The sequence below is a fragment of the Ambystoma mexicanum genome, chromosome 9, assembly GCF_040938575.1.
Source record: "Ambystoma mexicanum isolate Mex_15411 chromosome 9, UKY_AmexF1_1, whole genome shotgun sequence".
Taxonomy (NCBI): Eukaryota; Metazoa; Chordata; class Amphibia; order Caudata; family Ambystomatidae; genus Ambystoma; species Ambystoma mexicanum.
Window position 1 is genome coordinate 4,539,043 of NC_090931.1, and position 20,273 is coordinate 4,559,315.

Genomic DNA, 20,273 nt, shown 5'->3' on the forward strand with positions numbered 1-20,273 from the left:
ACTTTCGGATACCACTCTATACTTTCCTCGCATCTGGGGTCCAGCACTCTGTTGAGGTGGCTCAGGCTTGGTCAGTCCTGCTTCAGGGAAGTCCCGAGGATTTTCTTGGCACTCGGGTCAGACTTAAAAGCGATCCACTCTATTTGGTGTTCCTCTCCTTGGCACTTTGATTCCAGCAGCGGAAGTACAGCCAGCTCCGAGAGGATGTCCAAACGAGTTCACTTTGGAGTTGATTGGTCCCACCAACTCAAGGCGAGAAATCGTCCTTGCAGGGCTTCTCTAGTCGAAACTAATTCGGAGCATCAGCACCGCAGCAGGGCTTCACCGAGCAAACCAACGGTCCAGGAGTTGCAGCAGGCGTCTCCAAGTTCTTCTTCGGATTCCTTCCTCCAGTGGTCGACTTTGCATTCCAAGCTAAAAAGCCTCGCCTTTTATGCAGGTTTCTGGCATTCATTCTAGCCTAGCTGTCAAACACACAGCAGGGTGCCGTCGTTGCCCGACAGCCAGCCGGCAAATCATCTATGGGTGCTTTCCTCTAGCCATGGGGATTAAGCACGGGAGTTTTGAGCACCTCCCTCATTTCCTGCCCTTGCCAGACACTCTGGAGCCAGCGGTGGCCTTCACTCGTGAATCCCGCCAAAGGCAAAATGAACAAAGGGACCAAACCTGGTTCGGCACGCAGAGTGAATCTCGAGGGACCTTTCCAACAAGAAATGGTGAAAAAAGACCAGGGCCGTTTTGACAAAATAGGCACCCATGGGTGCTTTACTACAGCTGCGAACACAGCCTGTGGTAAAAAAAAACACAATGGTAGGAAAAAGTAAACCACTGCCACCAGCCATTAATTGTAGAAAGGGTAACTTAAAATTGTTACATGAGAAACTAGACAAAGGGGATATTAAGTAACCCCTCCAGCACCCTATTGTAAGATAGTGTGTGCTGCGTCTAGAAAGTCAATTTCACTTCACTGCTCTTGGACACAGTAGTTTCACCAAGAGGCGGTATTTAAATCTGAAAAATCTAAAAGACTTCCCTGTGCCACTGCACTGAAGGTGCTGTGTGACCCCATGTAAAGATGATGCCTGTGGAGCGCGTCAGACTCCAAAGTCAAAAGAAACACAGCGTCCAAATCACATTAAAATACACGGGAGAGTGGGGAAAAAGGTCTCACTCTCTCCAGGCAAGAAATTAAAAAAAGTCCTGAAGTCCTGCAAAACTGCTGGGGGTCTCTAAGGTAGAAGGGAATTAGCACATGTCTGAGACTTCTCCCTAACCTGTGTATTCTGATCATGTTGTACAACGTTGGGTCCTATATCCTATTGAATGTATTGGTTGAATCTCATTGTTGTACTGACCAGGCCAAGACAACGCTCTTAGCATGGGAACTTTTATTTTAACATTATTGGGGGAATGATGCTGCTATATCATTTAAAATAAATGTGTATTGTCAAAAATGTTTGTCAAAATGCTTATTGGTGTGGGCTTTTATGGCTTATGCCAGAATAAAGCTACTTTTGATTGAGAAAAGCTTGTTGCAGCAGTGATACTTTCACTATTTTGGAACATTTTAATTGTGCACTTTTGCATTTACTACAAATGGCTAGTGCCCTAAAACGGCTGTGCCACAAGGTTTTTTGCTTGTTCTTTGGCTAACTTCTTTCCTTCTCGGGTCAGGAAATGCCTTATATGGTAAGCCCTTTCCTGGGGAAAGCTGGGGCTTTGGCAAGTTCAGCAGTGGTTTGTGGGTGGCCATAGGAGGGGGCTGGGACTGTCTGTTCCAATACACCTCACCAGTGCCTGAATGGCTGTTGCTAGGCAGGTGTGAGCAGTAGCTATCCATGATGGATAGGCAAATCCTGTTTGAATGGTGCATACCCTTGCAATTGGTAGACTTGGGCATACTCCCAGCCCAAATCTTGGCAAAAAGGAGGGCTTCTGCAGCTACTCAAAAGACCATTTTTAGAGCCGAGACCGAGGATAACCCCTGAAGGTCACCAGCATTGACTCCAGAGCTTCCCGGTTGAAGCCCCGATCCCCCGCATGATCTCCAGAAGACCCTTGTCAGTGCTTCAATCCCTGAACCACAACCTACCTCGACCCCTGCTCTAGGATCTGTGCCTTCTAAACCTTTGGAAGTGTCCCTGGACCAGCTAGTGGACTGACCTGGTCTCTCCTGAGCTACCTCACTGCAGCCGTCACTGTGCCGAATGCATGCTTGGAATGTGGAGGACCATCAACTTGTGTAATAAGATGCCTGCGCCTACATTTCCAGTCTTCTTTCCTGAACGGAAGCTGCGCTGGGTCTGCTACTTTGTTCTTCCATTGAAGATCGCCTGTTGTCTCCTCACCGTGGTAACTGTTGCAGCACACCCTTTCTGCATCCTTAAGGTGGTCTGCCCAGCAAAAGTATTCATTTTTCCTCATGTGTGTGTTATAGTGGAAGCTATCTGGAGCAGATTCCGGGGGCACCGCAACCAATTGTATTCAAGTCCTGCATCCGAAAATGACCTCCGCACATGCAACCCCATGGCAATCCTCGATGGGACCAAGCACAGAACATTGTGTGCCTGGTGGATTTCGGAACACCAGCAAGTGGTCTGTGGAGAAATTGGAGTTGGGGTGTAAGTTAACCTACTTTGGTCGGTGGAGGCCTGTCGAGGGTCTTTTTTTTTTTTTTTTTTTTAGGACGTTCATAAGGACTGGGATTGAGTGAAACCAAGGCTACCACCAACTATTGAAGTGCACACAGCTGAGCAGAGACTTGCACAGGGAAACACGCTGACTATAGGACTCCCGTGCCCTCGGGGATCTTTGGGTCTCTAAATTGCACACCAGAACCTGAGGGAGCTAGGGGTCTCTTAGCGGACCAGTCGGCATATATGTCCATATCGATGAATGTTTGGCATCAGTCACAACTGGCTTTTTCTTTCTAATGGCACAGGCTAATTTTGACTGAAATATTACAATGGATGGAAAGATAGAGACAGTCCTTTACAATTACTTGGCTATGCAGGTTCCAAAATTGGGTTTATAATGAGCAATTCTCTATTGCAGCATAACTACTTCAAATAAGTATTATATTAATGTGTGTTCAAGTAAGGTGGAAAATCAAAGGCTTCTGAATGGAAAATAATAATGAACTCACTGCATTGTACTTCTTCTCACCTTGCTTGCATTTGTTTAATCTCCCCACAGCCTGTCCTGTCATCGGAGCACATGGCTGCTTTTGGTGTGTTTGGTCTATGCCAGATTCACGCCTTTGTGGATTATTTGCGCAGCAAGCTGAACCCGCAGCAGTTTGAAGTCCTCTTCAGGAGTGTGATCTCTCTCGTTGGCTTTGTCCTGCTCACGGTTGGAGGTGTTCTAATGCTTACAGGTAAAATATCTGCTCCTCATTTTACAAAACTGGCCATCGATGGATGGTTTGTCTGGTGATCCTTGAAACAAACATCAGAAACTAGGGGAAACACAGGGGGTTTTATGGGATTGTATTTTTAAAACAAATCTCTTCTCGCAGAAGAAGTTCTGATGCAACCCAAGTACTAACTTTTCTCGAAGGTTTTTTCTGCATCTGTAAAACAATACTCCTGGCAATAGGGCTGCGAGTCTCACTGCTGCTCCTGGGAACATGGAGTTGGGCCTCAATAATGACCACAGGTACATGGGCGTGAGTCTCCTGCTGTTCTTGGGTACATGTCTATAAGCCTCAACAATACTCCCAGATACACGGGCATGACTCTCTGTGCTGCTCCTAGCTATCTGACCGTGAGTCTCGTTGCTGCTTCCAGGTAGTTGGCCACGAGTTTCGCTGCTGCTCGAGGATACATGGCCAAGAGTCTCATTGCTTCCCCTTGATAAGTGGCCACGAGTCTCTGTACTTGTTAGGTAAGATTTTCATATTAATGACAAATCTTCCTGACCTGTGTCAACCCCACAACGGTTTGCTTGGACTAGGTAACTATTTTCCTTGTCACTAGGTGAAGGGGAATCTTTTTCCCCTCTCACCTAGTATTTTACTCTTTTTTAGTTGACCTTTTGTTAGGAAAAAGTTTCATTTCTGTGCTAATTCTCTTCAACCTTGGAGACCCCCAGCTCTTTTGCTGGTTTTAGGACTTTTTAATTTTAACTCCTGAGAGAGTATGGTGGGTTTAGTTTTTTTCTCTCGTGTTTTTAACCTGATTTGGATTTTGTTTTTACTGTTTTTGGAAAATTCCAAAGAGAACTGGGAAGACTTGCTAATTCGTGGTTAGTGCATGGTGTGCTCTTCCAAGAAAGCTGTACCTATTTTCTATTGGCTGTTTAAGCTATTTGCAAGAAAGTTAGTTATAAAAACAACTTTCGGTAAAAAAACGGTTCCAGATATTCTTTTCAAAAAGCAATATGCATAGCCAGATTGTCATGGCAAAGGTGTGGGCCTTTCTTGGACTCTGCCCAGGTCCGCCCTCGAAGTAAGGTGCCCAGCTGACATGCTCTGCGGTGAGCCCCGGCAGCTCAGGACGTTGTGGTCGGAGCTCCAGGTATGTTCTGCTTCCTCCTGCTCTCCCCGTCTGGCCCCAGGGAGAGCTGATTGGTAGCAGCCCTCCGGCAGTGCTGGCGCTCTTACAAGGGCCCTCAGGATCTTCTCTTCACCACCTGCCTGCCTGGCCATGGGGCGGGTGGGGTTTCCCTGGCACGGCCTTGCTCTTCACCTGGGCCACAACGCACATGCGGCCTGGGACTTTCTCTTCCTCTGGCCCACCCGGGTTGGCCACCGAGCAGGCCATTGCCTCCTAAGCCACGTTCCGCTAGGGACCGCCCCACACACGCGGCCGCGCACGCGGTCATTCATATTCACCCAGGCCACGTCACGCACGCGCCCTGGGCTATTTCTTTTTCCTGCCGGGCTGCAGCTGGCAGACAAAGCCCGACTCAGCAAGTTCAGGGACCCGTTGGGAGGGGGGGTGAAAGGCATCCCTCTCCTCCCTCCCTACTCAAGGCAGCATTATTCTTCTTTTTCCTCCTTGGGAGCTCTTTCTGACTTTGTCCGTCTCTTTTCACTCTCTCCTTCAACTGTCACCTCTTGTTAGGCAAGATTGTATGCAGTATGCTTTTGGGTGCACTACAACAACCCTGGCAATAGGAACCCAACCTTTGGTATAGGTCTGTACTACACAGGTTGGTAGTGTAATTGATTGAGCAGCCAGGCTTATCTCAAGAGGGGTCAATGTAAGCTATATGGGAGTTACACAGGGATTCAGTGACAAGTATTCAAATTAACTCTTACACACAGGGTTTATTGATTAAACAATTATTAATTTATTTAAGTCAGTTAGAATACGCCTTCTTCAGACGGGGGCAATATAATAGTAGCACACAAATACACTCAAATACTCACTCTTAATATTGCTAAATCAGGAAGTACCCTTTTTGGGATGGCACACAGACACTTCCTACACCCTCAGGTGACGTTAGTAACTAGGACACTGTGGACATTGATATACTACTGTTTGCATTTAGAATCAGACTTAAAAGTATGTCAAAGGAAAAAAGGTTATTAGAACAAAACAAGAGGTCACAAAAATATTCTGAAACAGGTAAGTAGGTAACCACCATTGCAAAGTTAGTTAACCCCTTCCTGGAAGGAAGACCAAACACAATGTCAGAGGGAAGAAGAGTCATTCAGGGAGCCAGGCCAGGCCAAAGTCAATAGGGCAAAAGTCTAGGTGAGCTGAAGCACTTCTCAGAGGTGGGTAGAAGTCTTGCACAATGTTTTAGAAGTCTTTGTAGAAAAGAAGAAACCCAAGCAGGGCCACAAGCTGATTAGGCTTGTGAAGTAAAGAAGCAGTTAGCAACTCTACAGAGCAACCCAGACAAATCTCAGCAGAGAAAAGTAAGGTTACGACAAGAGGTAAGTTCTCTTACACTGTACAGTATCTTTTAGTTAGAAGAAAAGGGGTTTGGCTGGTTTCTATTCCTGTGCAGCTCTGCAGATCCCATGTTCCTGGGCCTCCGTCGTGGGGACAAAAGGGCAGGACGTCTGGAGGACTCCTGCACTGCAACGGGACGATCGGCGATGGAAAAGGGTCTACTTCTATTCAGTGGCACTTTGCAGTTTCAGCTCCTTGCGTCTAAGCAAATGGCAACACTGCAGACACTTGGCTGTCGAGATGGGCTTTCCTTGCATTTGGGGTCCAGCACTCTGTTGAGGTGGCTCAGGCTTGGTCTGTCCTGCTCCCTGGGAGTCCGGAGGATCTTCCTGGAGCTCTTGGCCAACTTAAAAGCAACGCCCACGATCTGGTGTTCCTCTCCCTGGCTATTCGGTTCCAGCAGCAACTGCAGTGGAATTTCAACCAGCTCCGAGAGGATGTCCAGGTGGCTTACTTTGGAGTTGATTGGTCCCACCAACTCAAGGGGAGAAGTCGTCAGTCCTGAAGCCCACCAAAGGCATAGAAACCAAGGGACCAAACCTAGTTTGGCGCGCAGAGACAAACACTAGGACCTTTCCAAAAATAAATGGCAAAAAAAGACTGGGACCTTGTTTAAACAAAGGGCCTTAAGGCGCCATCTTGAAAAACATGGCTCACGCGATTTTTAGCTACCGGTGTTCGCTGTCGGGAAAAATCATGGTAGTTTGTTGTAAAACCACTGCCACCAGCCATTTCGCTAGAAAAGGGTAGCATATGACTGTTACGCGAGTTTCTAGACACAGGGGATACTAGGTAACCCCTCCAGCACTCTATAGGAAGATAATTTGTGCTGGGTCTAGGAATTTAAAAAGACTAGTAAAGTCAATTTAACCTTGCATTCTGTGGGAAACAGTAGTTTATCCCAGAGAAGGTATTTGAACCTTTGGGAAGTCTAAAAGACATCCCTGTGTCACTGCACTGAAGGTGCTGTGTGACACAAATGAACAGATGATGCCTATGGAGTTCTATAAAAATCAAAGAACACAAGGGTAAAATACACATCAAAATACATGTGTGGGGGGAAAAAAGGCTCACTCTTTCCAGGTTAAAAAAAAAAGGTCCTCAAAATCCAGCAAAGTTGCTGGGGGTCTCTAAGGTGAGGGGAATTGGCACGTTTATGGGAATTCTCCCTAACGACTCGTGAATCCCGCCAAAGACAAAGCGAACAAAGGGACCAGACCTGGTTTAGTGCGCAGAGTAAATCTCATGAAGAACCTTTCCACAAAGAAATGGTGAAAAAAGACCAAGGCCATTTTGACAAAAAATGGCCCTCTTGGGTGCTTTACTGCAGCTGCGAATGCAGCCCGCAGCCTGCGGTAAAAGCACAGTACGGTAGTTAAAAGTAAACCACTGCGACCAGCCATTCATCGAGGAAAGGGTAACCTAAAAATGTTACATGAGAAGCTAGACAAAGGGGATACTAAGTAACCCCTCCAGCACCCGATGTAAGATAGTGTGTGCTGCGTCTAGAAAGTTACAATGTAAGTAAAGTCAATTTCACTTCACTGCTCTTCGAAACAGTAGTTTATCCCAGAGAAGGTATTTAAACCTTGGGGAAATCTGGAAGACTTCCCTGTGTCACTGCACTGAAGGTGTTGTGTGACACAATGTAAAAGAGGATGCCTATGGGGTTTGTCAGATTCCACAACCAAAAGAAACACAGAAAAGACATGGAATTAAAAGTACAAATTTCAGCAAAAGAGCTGGGGGTGGGGTGTGTTTTTTTTTTTTTTTTTCCATTTTTTTTTTTCTCCAGAACATTCCCCAGGTAAGTCTATTGTCGTGGGCAGGGGAGACCTGCCCATTGTCCCACAGTCCAGTGTTCCTGGTGTCCCCCATGGTGGGGACCGTGGTACAGTCCGGTAAGTCCCAGTGAAAACACTTATAGTGTTAGGCAAGAATTGATGCAGTAACCCTGTGGGAGACTACACCATCCTTGTCCTCTTGGTATTGGGTAACCCACCTACTGGTATAGGTCTATACTACACAAATTCGTAGTGTGACTGAGCAGCCAGACTTCTCTCAGAGTGGTAAATGTGAGCTGTAGAGCTGTTGCAATGAAATCTACAAATACAAGTATCCAAATAATACTTGCACTCAAGGTTTCTTGTTAAAATAATTATTTAACTGTCATTTTTAAATAAGCATTCTTTAAAAAGGGCAATGTATGCAACAATCAAATATACTTTAAAATACTTTCACAGAATCAATACAAAGCTAGTAGAGCTGCTTCTTACACACTTCCTACACCCTGAGATGACTTCACTAACTAGGACAGTAATTGCATTTATATATAACTAGGACACCTTTTAAATTCTGAGGTTGGCAGAAATGAAAGGTTAAAGGAAGGAAAAAGGTTAAACAGGTTATCAAACCATGTGAGCACTTTAAATCTTCCAATGAAGTCTAGATAAAAACCTTTCCCAGCAACATTAGTTTGAAACCAATGTATCACCTATGAGCGGAAGTAAGAATCCATGTCAAATGGAATAGAAGAGTCTGCAGGGAGCCAGGACAGCCAAAGTCAACTGGAGCAAAGTCTGTGGAGCTGAGGCACTTCTTATATAGGAAACGTATTGCAAAGAGTTTGAAGAAAAATCACTGTAGGGTCACACGCTGTTAAAGTTGTGAAGGTTAGAGCTGAGATCAACTCTAGAAAAGCAGCTACTGCAAGTCTCAACTGAGAAGAGCAAAGCTACAAACAATGAGATAAGTACCCCAAATCTACACAGCACCTTCAGTTAGAAGAAGCGGTTCCAGCTGGCTCCTGTCTGGTTGCAGCGATGCAGATCCTGTGTGCCTGGGCCTCAGTCGTGGGAACAAGAGGGAGGGCGTCTGGGGACTCCTGCGGCAGCAATTCGATGGTCGGCGGCAGCTATGAGCTCTTTTCGCATCAGCTGCACTTTGCGGTTTCAGCTTTCGGTAAATAGCACCACTGCGGATCTTGGCCGCCGGTTGGGCTTACTTTACTCCTTGAGTCATGCACTCTGATGAGGTGACTGGAGCTTTGGTCGTCCTGCTTCGAGGATCCTGGGGAGACTCCTAGAGCTTTAGGCCAGATTCAGACATTGCACTCGACTATGGATTTTTCGACCCCTGGCACTCAGTTCCTGCGACAGCAAAGAAGTACAGCCAATTGGGGGGAAGGTCTTCCAACAAAGTTTGTCTCCGGGTTAGTTGGTCTCACTATCCCAAGAGAAGAAGTCGTCCCTTCCTGGAGCTTCTTGTCGATTTTATAGAGTTTCAGCACTGCAGCAGTGCTTCAAGGGGCAATTCAATGATCAAGGAGGATGCAGCAAGCTTTGTTCATGGTTTCTTGGTACGGCTGCCCCCGGATATGTGGGCACGAGTCCCGATACGGCTGCCCCCAGATATGTGGCCGTGAGTCTCGTTGCGGCTACAAACGCTACAACCCCCACACCCCCCCCAAACCCCCTGATATGTGACCACGAGACTCGGTGCTCCCCCCCCCCCTGATATGTGTCTACGCGTGTCTGTATGATGGCCTCCCACCTGGATATGTGGGCATGAGTCTTGGTACCGCTTGCCCAATCCCCCACTTCGATATGTGGCTGCGAGCCTCGGTACAGCTTGCCCCAGATGTCTGACCCAGATATGTGGCCGCAAGTCTTGCTCCGGCTGCCTACCCTGATATGTGGGCACGAGTCTCGGTGTGGCAGAAAACCACACCAGCCACCCCGAGGAGCCCCCCCCGATATGTGGCTGCGAGTCTCGGTACGGCTGCCCCCAGATATGTGGCTGCGAGTCTCGGTACGGCTGCTCCCAGATATGTGGGTGCGAGGCTCGGTACGGCTGTCCCCGGATATGTGGCTGTGCGGCTCAGTACATCTGTGCCCCCCCCCCCACTCCCCCACCCGTCACCTGATATGTGAGCATGCCTCGTGGTGCGGCTGCCACTGCCCCCCCCTGCCTGGGTATACAGCGACGACTCTCGGTATGGTTTCCCCCCCCCCCCCCCGATATGTGTCTACGCGTGTCTGTATGACGGCATCCCACCTGGATATGTGGGCATGAGTCTTGGTACCGCTTGCCCAATCCCCCACTTCGATATGTGGGCACGGTACAGCTTGCCCCAGATATGTGGCCGCAAGTCTTGCTCCGGCTGCCTACCCTGATATGTGGGCACGAGTCTCGGTGTGGCAGAAAACCACACCAGCCACCCCGAGTCCCCCCGAAGAGTCCCGTCCCCCCTGGACCCCGATTACCCCCCCCCCCCCCCGATATGTGGCTGCGAGTCTCGGTACGGCTGCCCCCAGATATGTGGCTGCGAGTCTCGGTACGGCTGCCCCCAGATATGTGGCTGCGAGTCTCGGTACGGCTGCCCCCAGATATGTGGCTGCGAGGCTCGGTACGGCTGTCCTCGGATATGTGGCTGTGCGGCTCAGTACATCTGTGCGCCCCACTCCCCCACCCGTCACCTGATATGTGAGCATGCCTCGTGGTGCGGCTGCCACTGCCCCCCCCTGCCTGCGTATACAGCCACGAGTCTCGGTATGGTTTGCCCCCCCCCCCTGCCAAATATGTGGCCGCGAGTCATGGTGCGTGTGTCCCCCCCCCCCTCTCCTATATGTGGCCGTGAGTCTTGGTGCGGCTCACGTGCACCCCCGCCCCCCAACAGGATATGTGGCCGCGAGTCTCGGTACGGTAAGGAACTCATGGTTGCAACAGTAAAGACACACAAATGGTCACAGTTCAAGGGTGTTTATTAAACTGTATAGGAAGGTACGAAAAACGCCTAATCTAAATCTAAGATGGGAGCAAGCTACAACCATCAAATAATAAAAAGGCGGTCGTAATGGCGTCTCGTCAAATAGGGCTTATAGTAAGAAACATATTGCCAATCCTTACGCTAAATAAGGGTGTGGGATAATATTCACAAGAAAGAAGTGTTAACAATAAGTCAGGAGGTGGTATCCGGGGGTCCCCCTTCCTTCACGTATTGAGCACAGGACAAGGTAGGATTCCGGATCACAGCACATGCTCAAGCTTTCCCAGCACAAGCCAATAGTTCCGCTCTCAGAGCCTTCAGTGGTTAAGTGTCTTTTCTACAAAAAGTCTCTTGCCTCCGAGGACCTGATGGCTTCAAAATAATAAACAAAAAGTTCCTTTTCACATGTACATTGGGTGATGACCTTTACCCCTGGATCCCTTGTCTGGGCTCAGACCCTCCTCGAATGTTTGCCTCCCTCCATCTGGTTCACTGCGGCTTTCAACGCAATCTTATCTATAACATTCATGAATCTTAATGTCTTTTTATACAGTTCACTGTGGACATCCCTCTGCCTGGTTCATGCTTGTCAACACACTATCAGGACCTTTGGCTTCTCCCCCTCTTTATAGGCATCCCTCTGTCGGGTTTGCTCTTGCCAACTTTGTCAATCACACAATTCCTTGAACAGTTCTTACGATGCAGGATTCATTTCCCTTTTGTTCACAATCATCTATCGGCCAAAGGCTTTCGACTGTACAGAGGATTTTACTAGACCCCTGTATGACCACTTTGACCCCTTTCTCACCTTTCACAAGGCCTTTTGGTAACAATAGTTTCAACAACAGTTAAACACCCAGTGTGAGCACCCACGTGGTGCCTAAGACTTCTATAGCTGATTTTCCCCTTTCGCGTTAACAGTACTTTCTTTAATTAGCCGTTTGCTACTTTTGTTCAACACAGTTCGGTTTCTTATTGGCTCTCCCCTCGACTCGCTGACTGTGATGAACCGCTTGGCTTTTCTTGTCTCTGGAGTCAAGGCTGGTACCACAGTGGCAAGTGTCTGTCCCTGGCTTGGTTATAAGCGGAGGAGGTCCCCATGTACCATTGACATCTTCTGCAACACACGCTGGCTCTTGTTCACGGTCTTGCAATTCCTTCTTCTGAGGTTTCACAGGCCTTGGCCTGAAAGAGCAAGGTCGCTTCTCTCCTTTCGCACTCTGAAACACTTGTGTACGAGCACGATCTAAATAAAATATAATTTCATCATTTCATTTCCTTGTCACCCTCTCGGTTTTCTCCGTCTTTCTCATCCTCTTGAACTAACGGGTTGCGTTGGCTCTCTTGTCGTGTGGTCTACCTTACTTGTATTGTGCTCTTGTGCTCCACCTTTTATCCCTGTGGTGAAGGAAAAGGGCCATTGGGTGTGTGTGATTCTGGTCAATTGCTTGACTTTGCCTGACCCTTGTGGTGGGACATGTCGGGTAAACGGCTCTGGTGTTTGTCCGTGTTTCATGCTGTGTGAAAGTGTTCGTGTCGGAAAAGGAGGGGGGGGTAAGAGTGTTTGAGTAGCCCATGGGGTAGGATGGGGAAAAGATTGTTAAAAGAAGGGGGGGGGGGTTACCAAGTCTCACCCGTCGGTGTCCCACTTCCACTCCCCATCCAGCTGATGCTACCGCACTGGTCCACCCCAGGAACTGTATCCAATAGCAATGGCTGTGTCCTGGCCACCTGGATGACATATCCCCGGGGACTAACAAGTGAGACACATTCACGTTTCTCACAGTACTCTGTGCCACCACTGCCCCCCAAGTTAAAAGTCCATGAGTGACGCAGCTGCTCTCTGGTTCTGGCCACGAGCAACTAACACATCTGACTTGATGCTTCATTCTCAGTGAACATTTTCACCGGCTGTCCAAAGATTCGGCCACTAAGAGAGGTCTCTTGCTGCCATGATCTGGCCGTAGATGACTATATAACTGTCTTGGCAAAGCAAGTCACAAACTATTCCATTGGTGCGGTATCCTGTATGTTGCATTATGTGGTTTGTAGGTTTATTTTGGCCATCTACTTTTGTGCAGATTACTTTGAGCTTCTACCTGGTTTACTCTTTTGCCAGATCTCGGTCTGATATACTCTGCAGCCAGCCAAGATAAACTACTGTGATTCACTGTACGGGTATACTCTCCTGCCTAAACAGAACATATTGCCACACAATTCCAAGATCTGGTATACTCCCATGCCAAGCTAAACTACTACCTCAGAGTTCTTCTTTGGTAAGGGTCAACTTCAAAGGTTTTAACAATGTCTTCTGCTTCACAAAATTAGTTTCAGGGTTCTCTTCGGGGGATGCATCTCTGGTGCATCCAATAACACGGCTGAACTCTTTAAAATCTGCAGGGAGCCAGCCAACCCTTCCGCTGTCTCCTCCTCACCCCTCCCAAGCCCTGTGCAACACACTGGCCACACACTATACTACTTAAACTCAGGACATCCTGAGTACTCTTGCGTCCCTCGCCCCCTCACCCTCCTTCACCCCCTTGTCTACTACGGCCACCCACCCTCCTTCCTTTCTCTCCATCACACTTGAAGTCTCCAGAGTTGTCCACTCCATGAAGGTCTCCTCGGGTTTCCCCCGGCTCCTCCTGAACCATTAAGGACAATATTGGCTCTCTTGCCCCTGCACTTGCTCATTTCTGCAACCACTCTTGCCACTGGATCTTTCCCCTCCCCCCTCGAGCACTCCCTTGTGCACGCCCCCTACTGAAAAACCTTTAACAGACCCCACTTGTCCAGCTAACTACCACCCTATTTCCATCACCGTGTTTCTCGGGAAACTCCTGGAGAAGCTGGCCCTCCCCTAAACTTACCTCACACTCTGAGCTTGTTGGTTGCCTCCACGACCATCAATCTGGATTCCGAGCAACCAGAGGCATGGAAATTGCTCTACTGAACACCTATGAAGAACTGCTCACATCTTTGGATTCTAACTCCCCAGCTGTCCTCATTCTATTTGATCTCTCCTCTGCTTTTAACATGGTCAACCACTCCATTGTTGGGATGGAAATGAGTATATCCCACCCCCTAAGCGCTTTCAGGTGAGTCGAACCCCCATATGAGATAGTGTAGTGTATAAGGGGGAGAGAACTGCACTATGAAACTCTGTGCGAAAGCAATATTGCGCGACCAGCAGATGCATACCGTTAGGAGGCACATAGAAAGAAACGCCATTTTGTCTTTATGGCGAGAACAGAGGCTTGTGTGACTGCGCTGCATCAGCCGAGCTCCGTGGAAAGATTTCACTAGGCCAAGCACCCTCGCGGCAGAGCAAATGCACACCGCCAGTTCCCGTAGAATCCACTTCCCCCATGTCCCTTTTACTGTGGCAATCATTTAGTATTGTTCAGAGGAATGCTCCAGGCAAGAGCGTGAGACAACACCAGGCTCCGCGCAGCGTCCATTCATCACCACTAAGCTGCCAGCAGGCCTCTAACCCCCACCCAACCAGCCCAGAGTCGGCCCCACACCACTGACCCCACCCCTCCACCCCCCACCCCGGCCACCGCACCTGTGCATTCCGTGATAAGCAAGCAACTCTCCTTTCCCAACACAAATCAAGTTTCCATAAAAGATCTAAGCATGCGCAACTGTTTTTCTCCCAGCATAAAATGCATCCTTTGTAACATGAGGTACAGGGAGGGATAAATTAAAGATCAAACCCAGGGTGGAGACCTTGAGTGTGGGAGGTGCAGTATCAATGAAGCCCTGAACGTGTGGGTCAGCGTGACTGTATTTTATCCTCCCTTCCCCATATCCAAATTCTCATGCCGACCAGGTGCATGCCACAGTGGTATAGTATGTAGGCTTAGCATACTAGTCTAGAAGCAACATTGTAATTTGCGAGTGCCCTGCCCTTCAACTCGCCTCAAAGATGAGCCCAGCTTACCCACGAAGAGCCTGACTGACGGCGATGGACTAACCAATGGTAGCCTGGCATCCCCTATGGAGCAGGCCCATGTATATAGTATTGCCAATCAGTTGTGCTGATTTTTACTCTGTGATGACGCCACAAAGCCTTTTAAGCACTTGTTTGCACCAGGACTAACCAGAACGTTCTCTTAACAGCAGAGTCCTTTGCTGATATTTTGTATTCTGTACAACAAAAGGCGTGTTCTCCTTGCAAGCATCTCCTGGCTAGGGGGTTGTATTCACTCTGTAGTGTGTGTTAGAAGGGACTTGCCTTCCTCATCCTCCTAAAACATCTCCACGATACCGTGGGTATCTCGGAGCGGGCACTGGACTGGCTGATCTCCTTCCTCAGTGACTGTCTGTCCCAGGTTATGCTGGGCACATTCTGCTCCCCTACCTCTTTCTCAACCTGTGGTGTCCCCCAGTGCTCCAACCTCTCTCCCTTGCTCTTTTAACACTGATCTCGCTCCACCTTCTCCCCTAACTTCCAGTGGTACGCAGATGACGCACAACTCTTCAAACTTCCATCTGACCCTCTTCTTACCTCTTCCCTCATTCCCGACTGCCTGTCTGCCATCCAGTCCTGGTGCACATTCAACGATTGCTGCCTCAATGCCAGCAAGTTCCTTCCTATTGGGACTCCTGCTCCCGCTTTCTTCTCCTCACGCTGGCCATCCTCTGTGGGCTCTCCCCGTCTTTCATCCAAAGCCAGAAACCTTGGAGTGATCTTTGACTCCTCTTTCCTTCCTCCCTCACATTCAGGACCTTGCCAAGAAGTCCCACTATCAACTCTTCATTCTCAAAGGAATGTTCCCTTTTCTCACATCCCCCAGAAGCTCAATGTCTCCAGAGCTCTGTTTCTCTCTAAGCTAGACTACTACAATAGCCTTTTCCTTAATTTACCCTCTTCCTCTCTACGACCCCTGCAGCTAATCCAGAATAGGGCAGCAAGGCTTATCCTTGGCCTCAAGCCCACAGACCGCATCTCTCCAGCCCTAAAACCTCTCCACTGGCTTCCGGTTGCTGCAAGGATCAAATTCAAATCCCTCTGCATCACCCATAAGGCTGTCTGGGGCCGGGCTATCTAGAAGTTGGTCTTAATACATACTCTCCCTCTAGATCTGTAAGTTCCTCCTTCCCTTCCCCTCTGCTAATCCCACAGTTGCTGAGATCGGTGACCAGGGCCCTTGTGTCCTTCTGGGCCCTGGCCTCCCACACCCAATAACCTTCACCCTCCGCCACCGCCTAGCAGTGGCCTTTCACCCACTGGCCTATGCCACTCTAGGCCTGCATATTAGGGTGAATTCTCAATTCTGTGCTAATTCCCCTCTACCTTGGAGACCCCCAGCTCTTTTGCTGGACTTGATAACTTTTAATTTCTTTTTCTCCTGGAGTGAGACCTTTTTTCTCACTCAAGTATTTTTTTCTGATGTTTACTCTTTTGTGTGTCTCTTGGTTTTTGAAGTCTGACAAACTCCATAGGCATCGCCTTTTGTAATGTAACACACAGCACCCTCAGTGCAGTGTCGCAGAGAAGTCCTTTGGCTTTCTCTTAAGGTTTAAATACCTTCTCCTGGGTAAACTACTTTTTCCAAGAGCAGTAAAGTGAAATTGACTTTACTTACCGTTTTCTCTTTGTAGACCCAGCACCCACTATCTTACAATATAGTGCTGGGGGATGGGGCTGGGGTGGTTACTTAGTAGCCCCTTTGTCTACTTTCGTTCACCTCAATACAATTAATGGCTGGTGGCAGGGGTTTATTTTTCTTACCATGATGGGTTTTTACCGCAGGCTGAATCCTCAGATGCAGTATTGCACCCATGGGTGCCCATTTTGTCTAAATGGCCTGGTCTTCTTTTTTTGCCTTTTCTTGCTTGTGAGGTCGGTCTTGGCTTTTACTAAGCGCACCAAACCAGGTGTGGTCCCTTTGTTTGTTTTGCCTTTGGCTGGATTCACAGGTGAAGCTCGCCTCTGGCTCCAGCGTGTCTGGCTTGGCAGGAAGCAAGGGAGGTTCCTGACTCCCTGCGCTTAGTCTCTTTGGTTACAGGAATGCACCCAAAGATGATTGGCTGGCTGTCCTTGGAGGACAGCCACCTTGCTGTGTGAGTGACAGCTAGGCTGCGAATGAATGGGAGAACCCTGCATAAAAGGCGAGGTCTTTTGAAAGTAAGGCAGAGTCGACCACTGGACAAAGGAACCGAAGAAAGAAACTGGAAGAGAAGCTTGCTGCACCTCTTGGACCGTTGGTTTGCCCGGTTAAGCCCTGCAGCAGTGCTGAAGCTCCAATTTCGCAATTGACTAGAGAAGCCCAGAACGGATGACTTCTTCCCTGGGGTTGGTGGGACCAACTGACCCCAAGACTAACTTGACTGGAACCCATCTCCCTGCTGGCTGTACTTCTTTGCTGCGGCTGCAACCGAGTGCCAGGGACAGGAACACCAGGATAAATTGCATCGCCTTTAAGCCAGACCCGAGTTCCAGGAAGATCCTCCGGACTCCTCGAAGCAAGATGACCCAAGCCTGAGCCACCTCAACAGAGTGCTGGACCCCATAAGCAAGGGGAGCCCAGAAGGTGTCCAAGAACTGCGCTGATGCTATTTGCGAGCAGCTAAAACCGCGAAGAGCCGCTGATCTGCAGTAATTCCACTGCTGCCACCGACCTTCAAACCGTAGTGCAGGAGTCCTCTAGACGTCCTCCCTCTTGTCCCCACGATTGAGGCCCAGGAACAGGATCTGCAGGACTACAACAGGAAACAGAAGCCAGCTGGACCCTTCTTCAAACCTAAGGTACTGTCTGGGGTACTTGTGTGTAGCTTGCTTGCTCTCACTGGAGACTTGCATTTGCTGCAAGCAACTCTGCAAAAGGGCATCTTTGCTTCTCGCAAGCCTCCCAGCTTGTGGCCCAACACTGATTCTTTTTCAACAAACATTCTCTATAACATTGTGCAAGAATTATGTGCTATCTTCAAGAAGTGCCTCAGCTCACCTACACTTTGCTCAATTGACATTGGCTGTCCAGGCTCCCTGTAGACTCTTCTTGCCCTGACCTTTTGAGGGACAGGTGAACATCTGTCCCTCAAAGTTCTATATAAGTTACTTGTATAGCTGGGAAAGTGTTAACCTATACTTCAGTGGGAGATTGAAAAGTACTTACCTTTTCAGAGAAACTTGTTAACCATTGTTTCCTTCCCTAACCTTTTCCTTTTTCCACAGTCTCAGTATTGTATTTGAGTGTAAAAGTGATATATTAATGTTCACAGCACCCTAGCTATTGAAGTCATCTCGGGGTGTAGGAAGTGTGCGTGTGTGTGGCATCCTAAAAGGGTAACTACTTACCTAACTGAAAGCGTGTACTTTTGAAGTTTATTTTATTGTTGCATATTGCCCTTTCTAAAGAAGGCTTATTTTAAAAACAGACTGTTAGATAAATAATTTAAAAGAAACCTGGAGTATGTGTTATTTGAATACCTGTCACTGTGAATCTCTGTTGCATCTCTTCAGCTCACATTGACCCCTCTTGAGATGTCTGGCTGCTCAGTCACTCTACCAACTTGTACAGACCTATACCAAAGGTTCGGTTACCTTTTGCCAAGAGGATAAGGCTGGTGTAGTCTCCCACAGAGTTACTACATAAAATCTTGCCTAACACTGCACTTAACTATTTAGTGCAGCTGACCTCTCCCTAGCACTTCCTCCATTGGGCACTTACACCTGCTGCTCACTCATGAGCATGGACACTCTTAGAAAACCAAAGGGTGTTTCACCCGCTAGTCCTCGGGGACTTGTCATCCCAGCGGCCAGGACACGGCCATCGCTTTTGGATCCAGTTCCTGGGGGTGGACCAGTGCGGGAGGATCACCTGGGGGAGGGGTCATCTAACCCATCCTATTTTTTTAGGATTCCCGAGGTCCCACCCCCCAATCCACCTTTTGCACAAACACTGGGCCGGGGAAGAGGGTGACTGAGAGTAACAAGACCAACTCTCATACATCGTACTGGACATGGCCCGTTAATCGGGTCAGGCACTAGACTGTAAGTGCATACACCTGATACCAATTAACTCTCCTCACACGGATAAAAGCATTTGTTTTTCAATCCCATGTCCCCTCCCTATTGCCCTGTGGGTGCGTTGAAACACAATTTACTTGCTGTATAATCGCCTAACAAATGCACAATAAATAAATTAATTTTGTGATTCACCTTTTGGATTTGTGGTATTCTGTGTGGCAGATTCAATATTGGTGTTCTGCACAAGGGATTTTCTTTCTAGGGTTGTGGTCTGATGCGAAATTCTCCCGATTTTTACAAATCTGTACCAAGCCACTCCTTGTAATGCACATCTTTTTTTAATTTAATATATATTCTACTCTGATGCACTGTAATCCTATATTGAGGGAAACCTTTTCTGGTGTGTTGGGGGAGCCATCATATCTAGCTGACAATTTACAACTATTCATGTACTTTTTTCTTTTCTTCCCCCAAGGCAAGATCTCTCCCTGGACTGGTCGTTTCTACTCGCTTTTGGACCCTTCCTACGCTAAGAATAATATTCCCATCATTGCCTCTGTCTCGGAGCATCAACCCACAACCTGGTCCTCCTACTACTTTGACCTGCAGCTGCTCGTCTTCATGTTCCCAGGTGCCATGTGAAGATTGACCTGTGTCTCCTGCTTTTAAACTGCATTTGTATGAATTCTTTGTTCATGGAGCGGTGGCAAGTACCTACTTAAGAGTTGGCTCATGAGAAACTGGTAGCTAACGTACTGTGCCTTATCGGAACTGCCACCACTTGGGGCTCTGCTTACCTTTGACACATTATAACACAGTCAAGGGGATTGTGTTGCAGTTGTCATTAGTGGTCTAAATAACTATAAAGAAAAAACAAGGGAAGCTTTTCAAAATGCATGTAACATTGGTTTTCTTGCACTACATTGCATGCCATTATGGCCCAGCCTTGTGGTATATGCACAATAAGAAGACATTATATGGTTGGGCACATTTTAAACCAATTAACTTTCCTATTCTAATTCCAGAAGTTTCAAAATGTGGGATTGTCATAATTAAATTGCGGTGAATGAAATGCCTCTGGTATGCAGATTGAACACTTTTCACAAAGGTTTGACTGCTTAGTGCATACGGCTGCTTCATCATTGATGTAAAACGTCTCGAGATAAAGCTCCAGTTCGCCGCTGTCTTCTATTCCTGGTTATTCTCCATTTGACAGCATTTTCAGATTTCCACAGGCCTCTAATTTTAAGCTTAATCCTGGCTTTTACAGTGCCACAAAAAACAGTGATCGCGCGAGAGTTCCTCGACTGCACAAGAAGTTTGTTTTGCTTCAGTGCCTTTACGCTTAGTTTCAAGTTTGTCTTTTAAAGCTAATTGTTACATTTACTTTTGCAGTTGGTCTTTATTATTGCTTCAATAATCTGTCCGATGCCAGAATTTTTATCATCATGTACGGCGTGACCAGCATGTATTTCTCTGCTGTCATGGTAAGTCCTATACTGATGCGTTTCTTATATCAAAAACGTGTTTAATCTGGGTGTAGCTCTTCGCGCGTGGACCTGTCGTTTGCAGTTGGTAGCTCAGCTGAGATATCTTTGAACTCTCGCAAGTTGATGACCTT

General features: G+C 47.9%; 1 protein-coding gene across 1 annotated transcript in view; it reads left to right on the forward strand.

Moving 5' to 3' along the window:
• STT3A (STT3 oligosaccharyltransferase complex catalytic subunit A) overlaps positions 1-20,273 on the forward strand; it is a 160,387-nt gene that overhangs the window by 82,860 nt on the left and 57,254 nt on the right. The window contains exons 9-11 of the mRNA XM_069614069.1: positions 3,196-3,376; positions 19,128-19,283; positions 20,048-20,139. Coding sequence (XP_069470170.1) covers positions 3,196-3,376; positions 19,128-19,283; positions 20,048-20,139 — 429 coding nt within the window. The remainder of the gene's footprint in view (positions 1-3,195; positions 3,377-19,127; positions 19,284-20,047; positions 20,140-20,273) is intronic.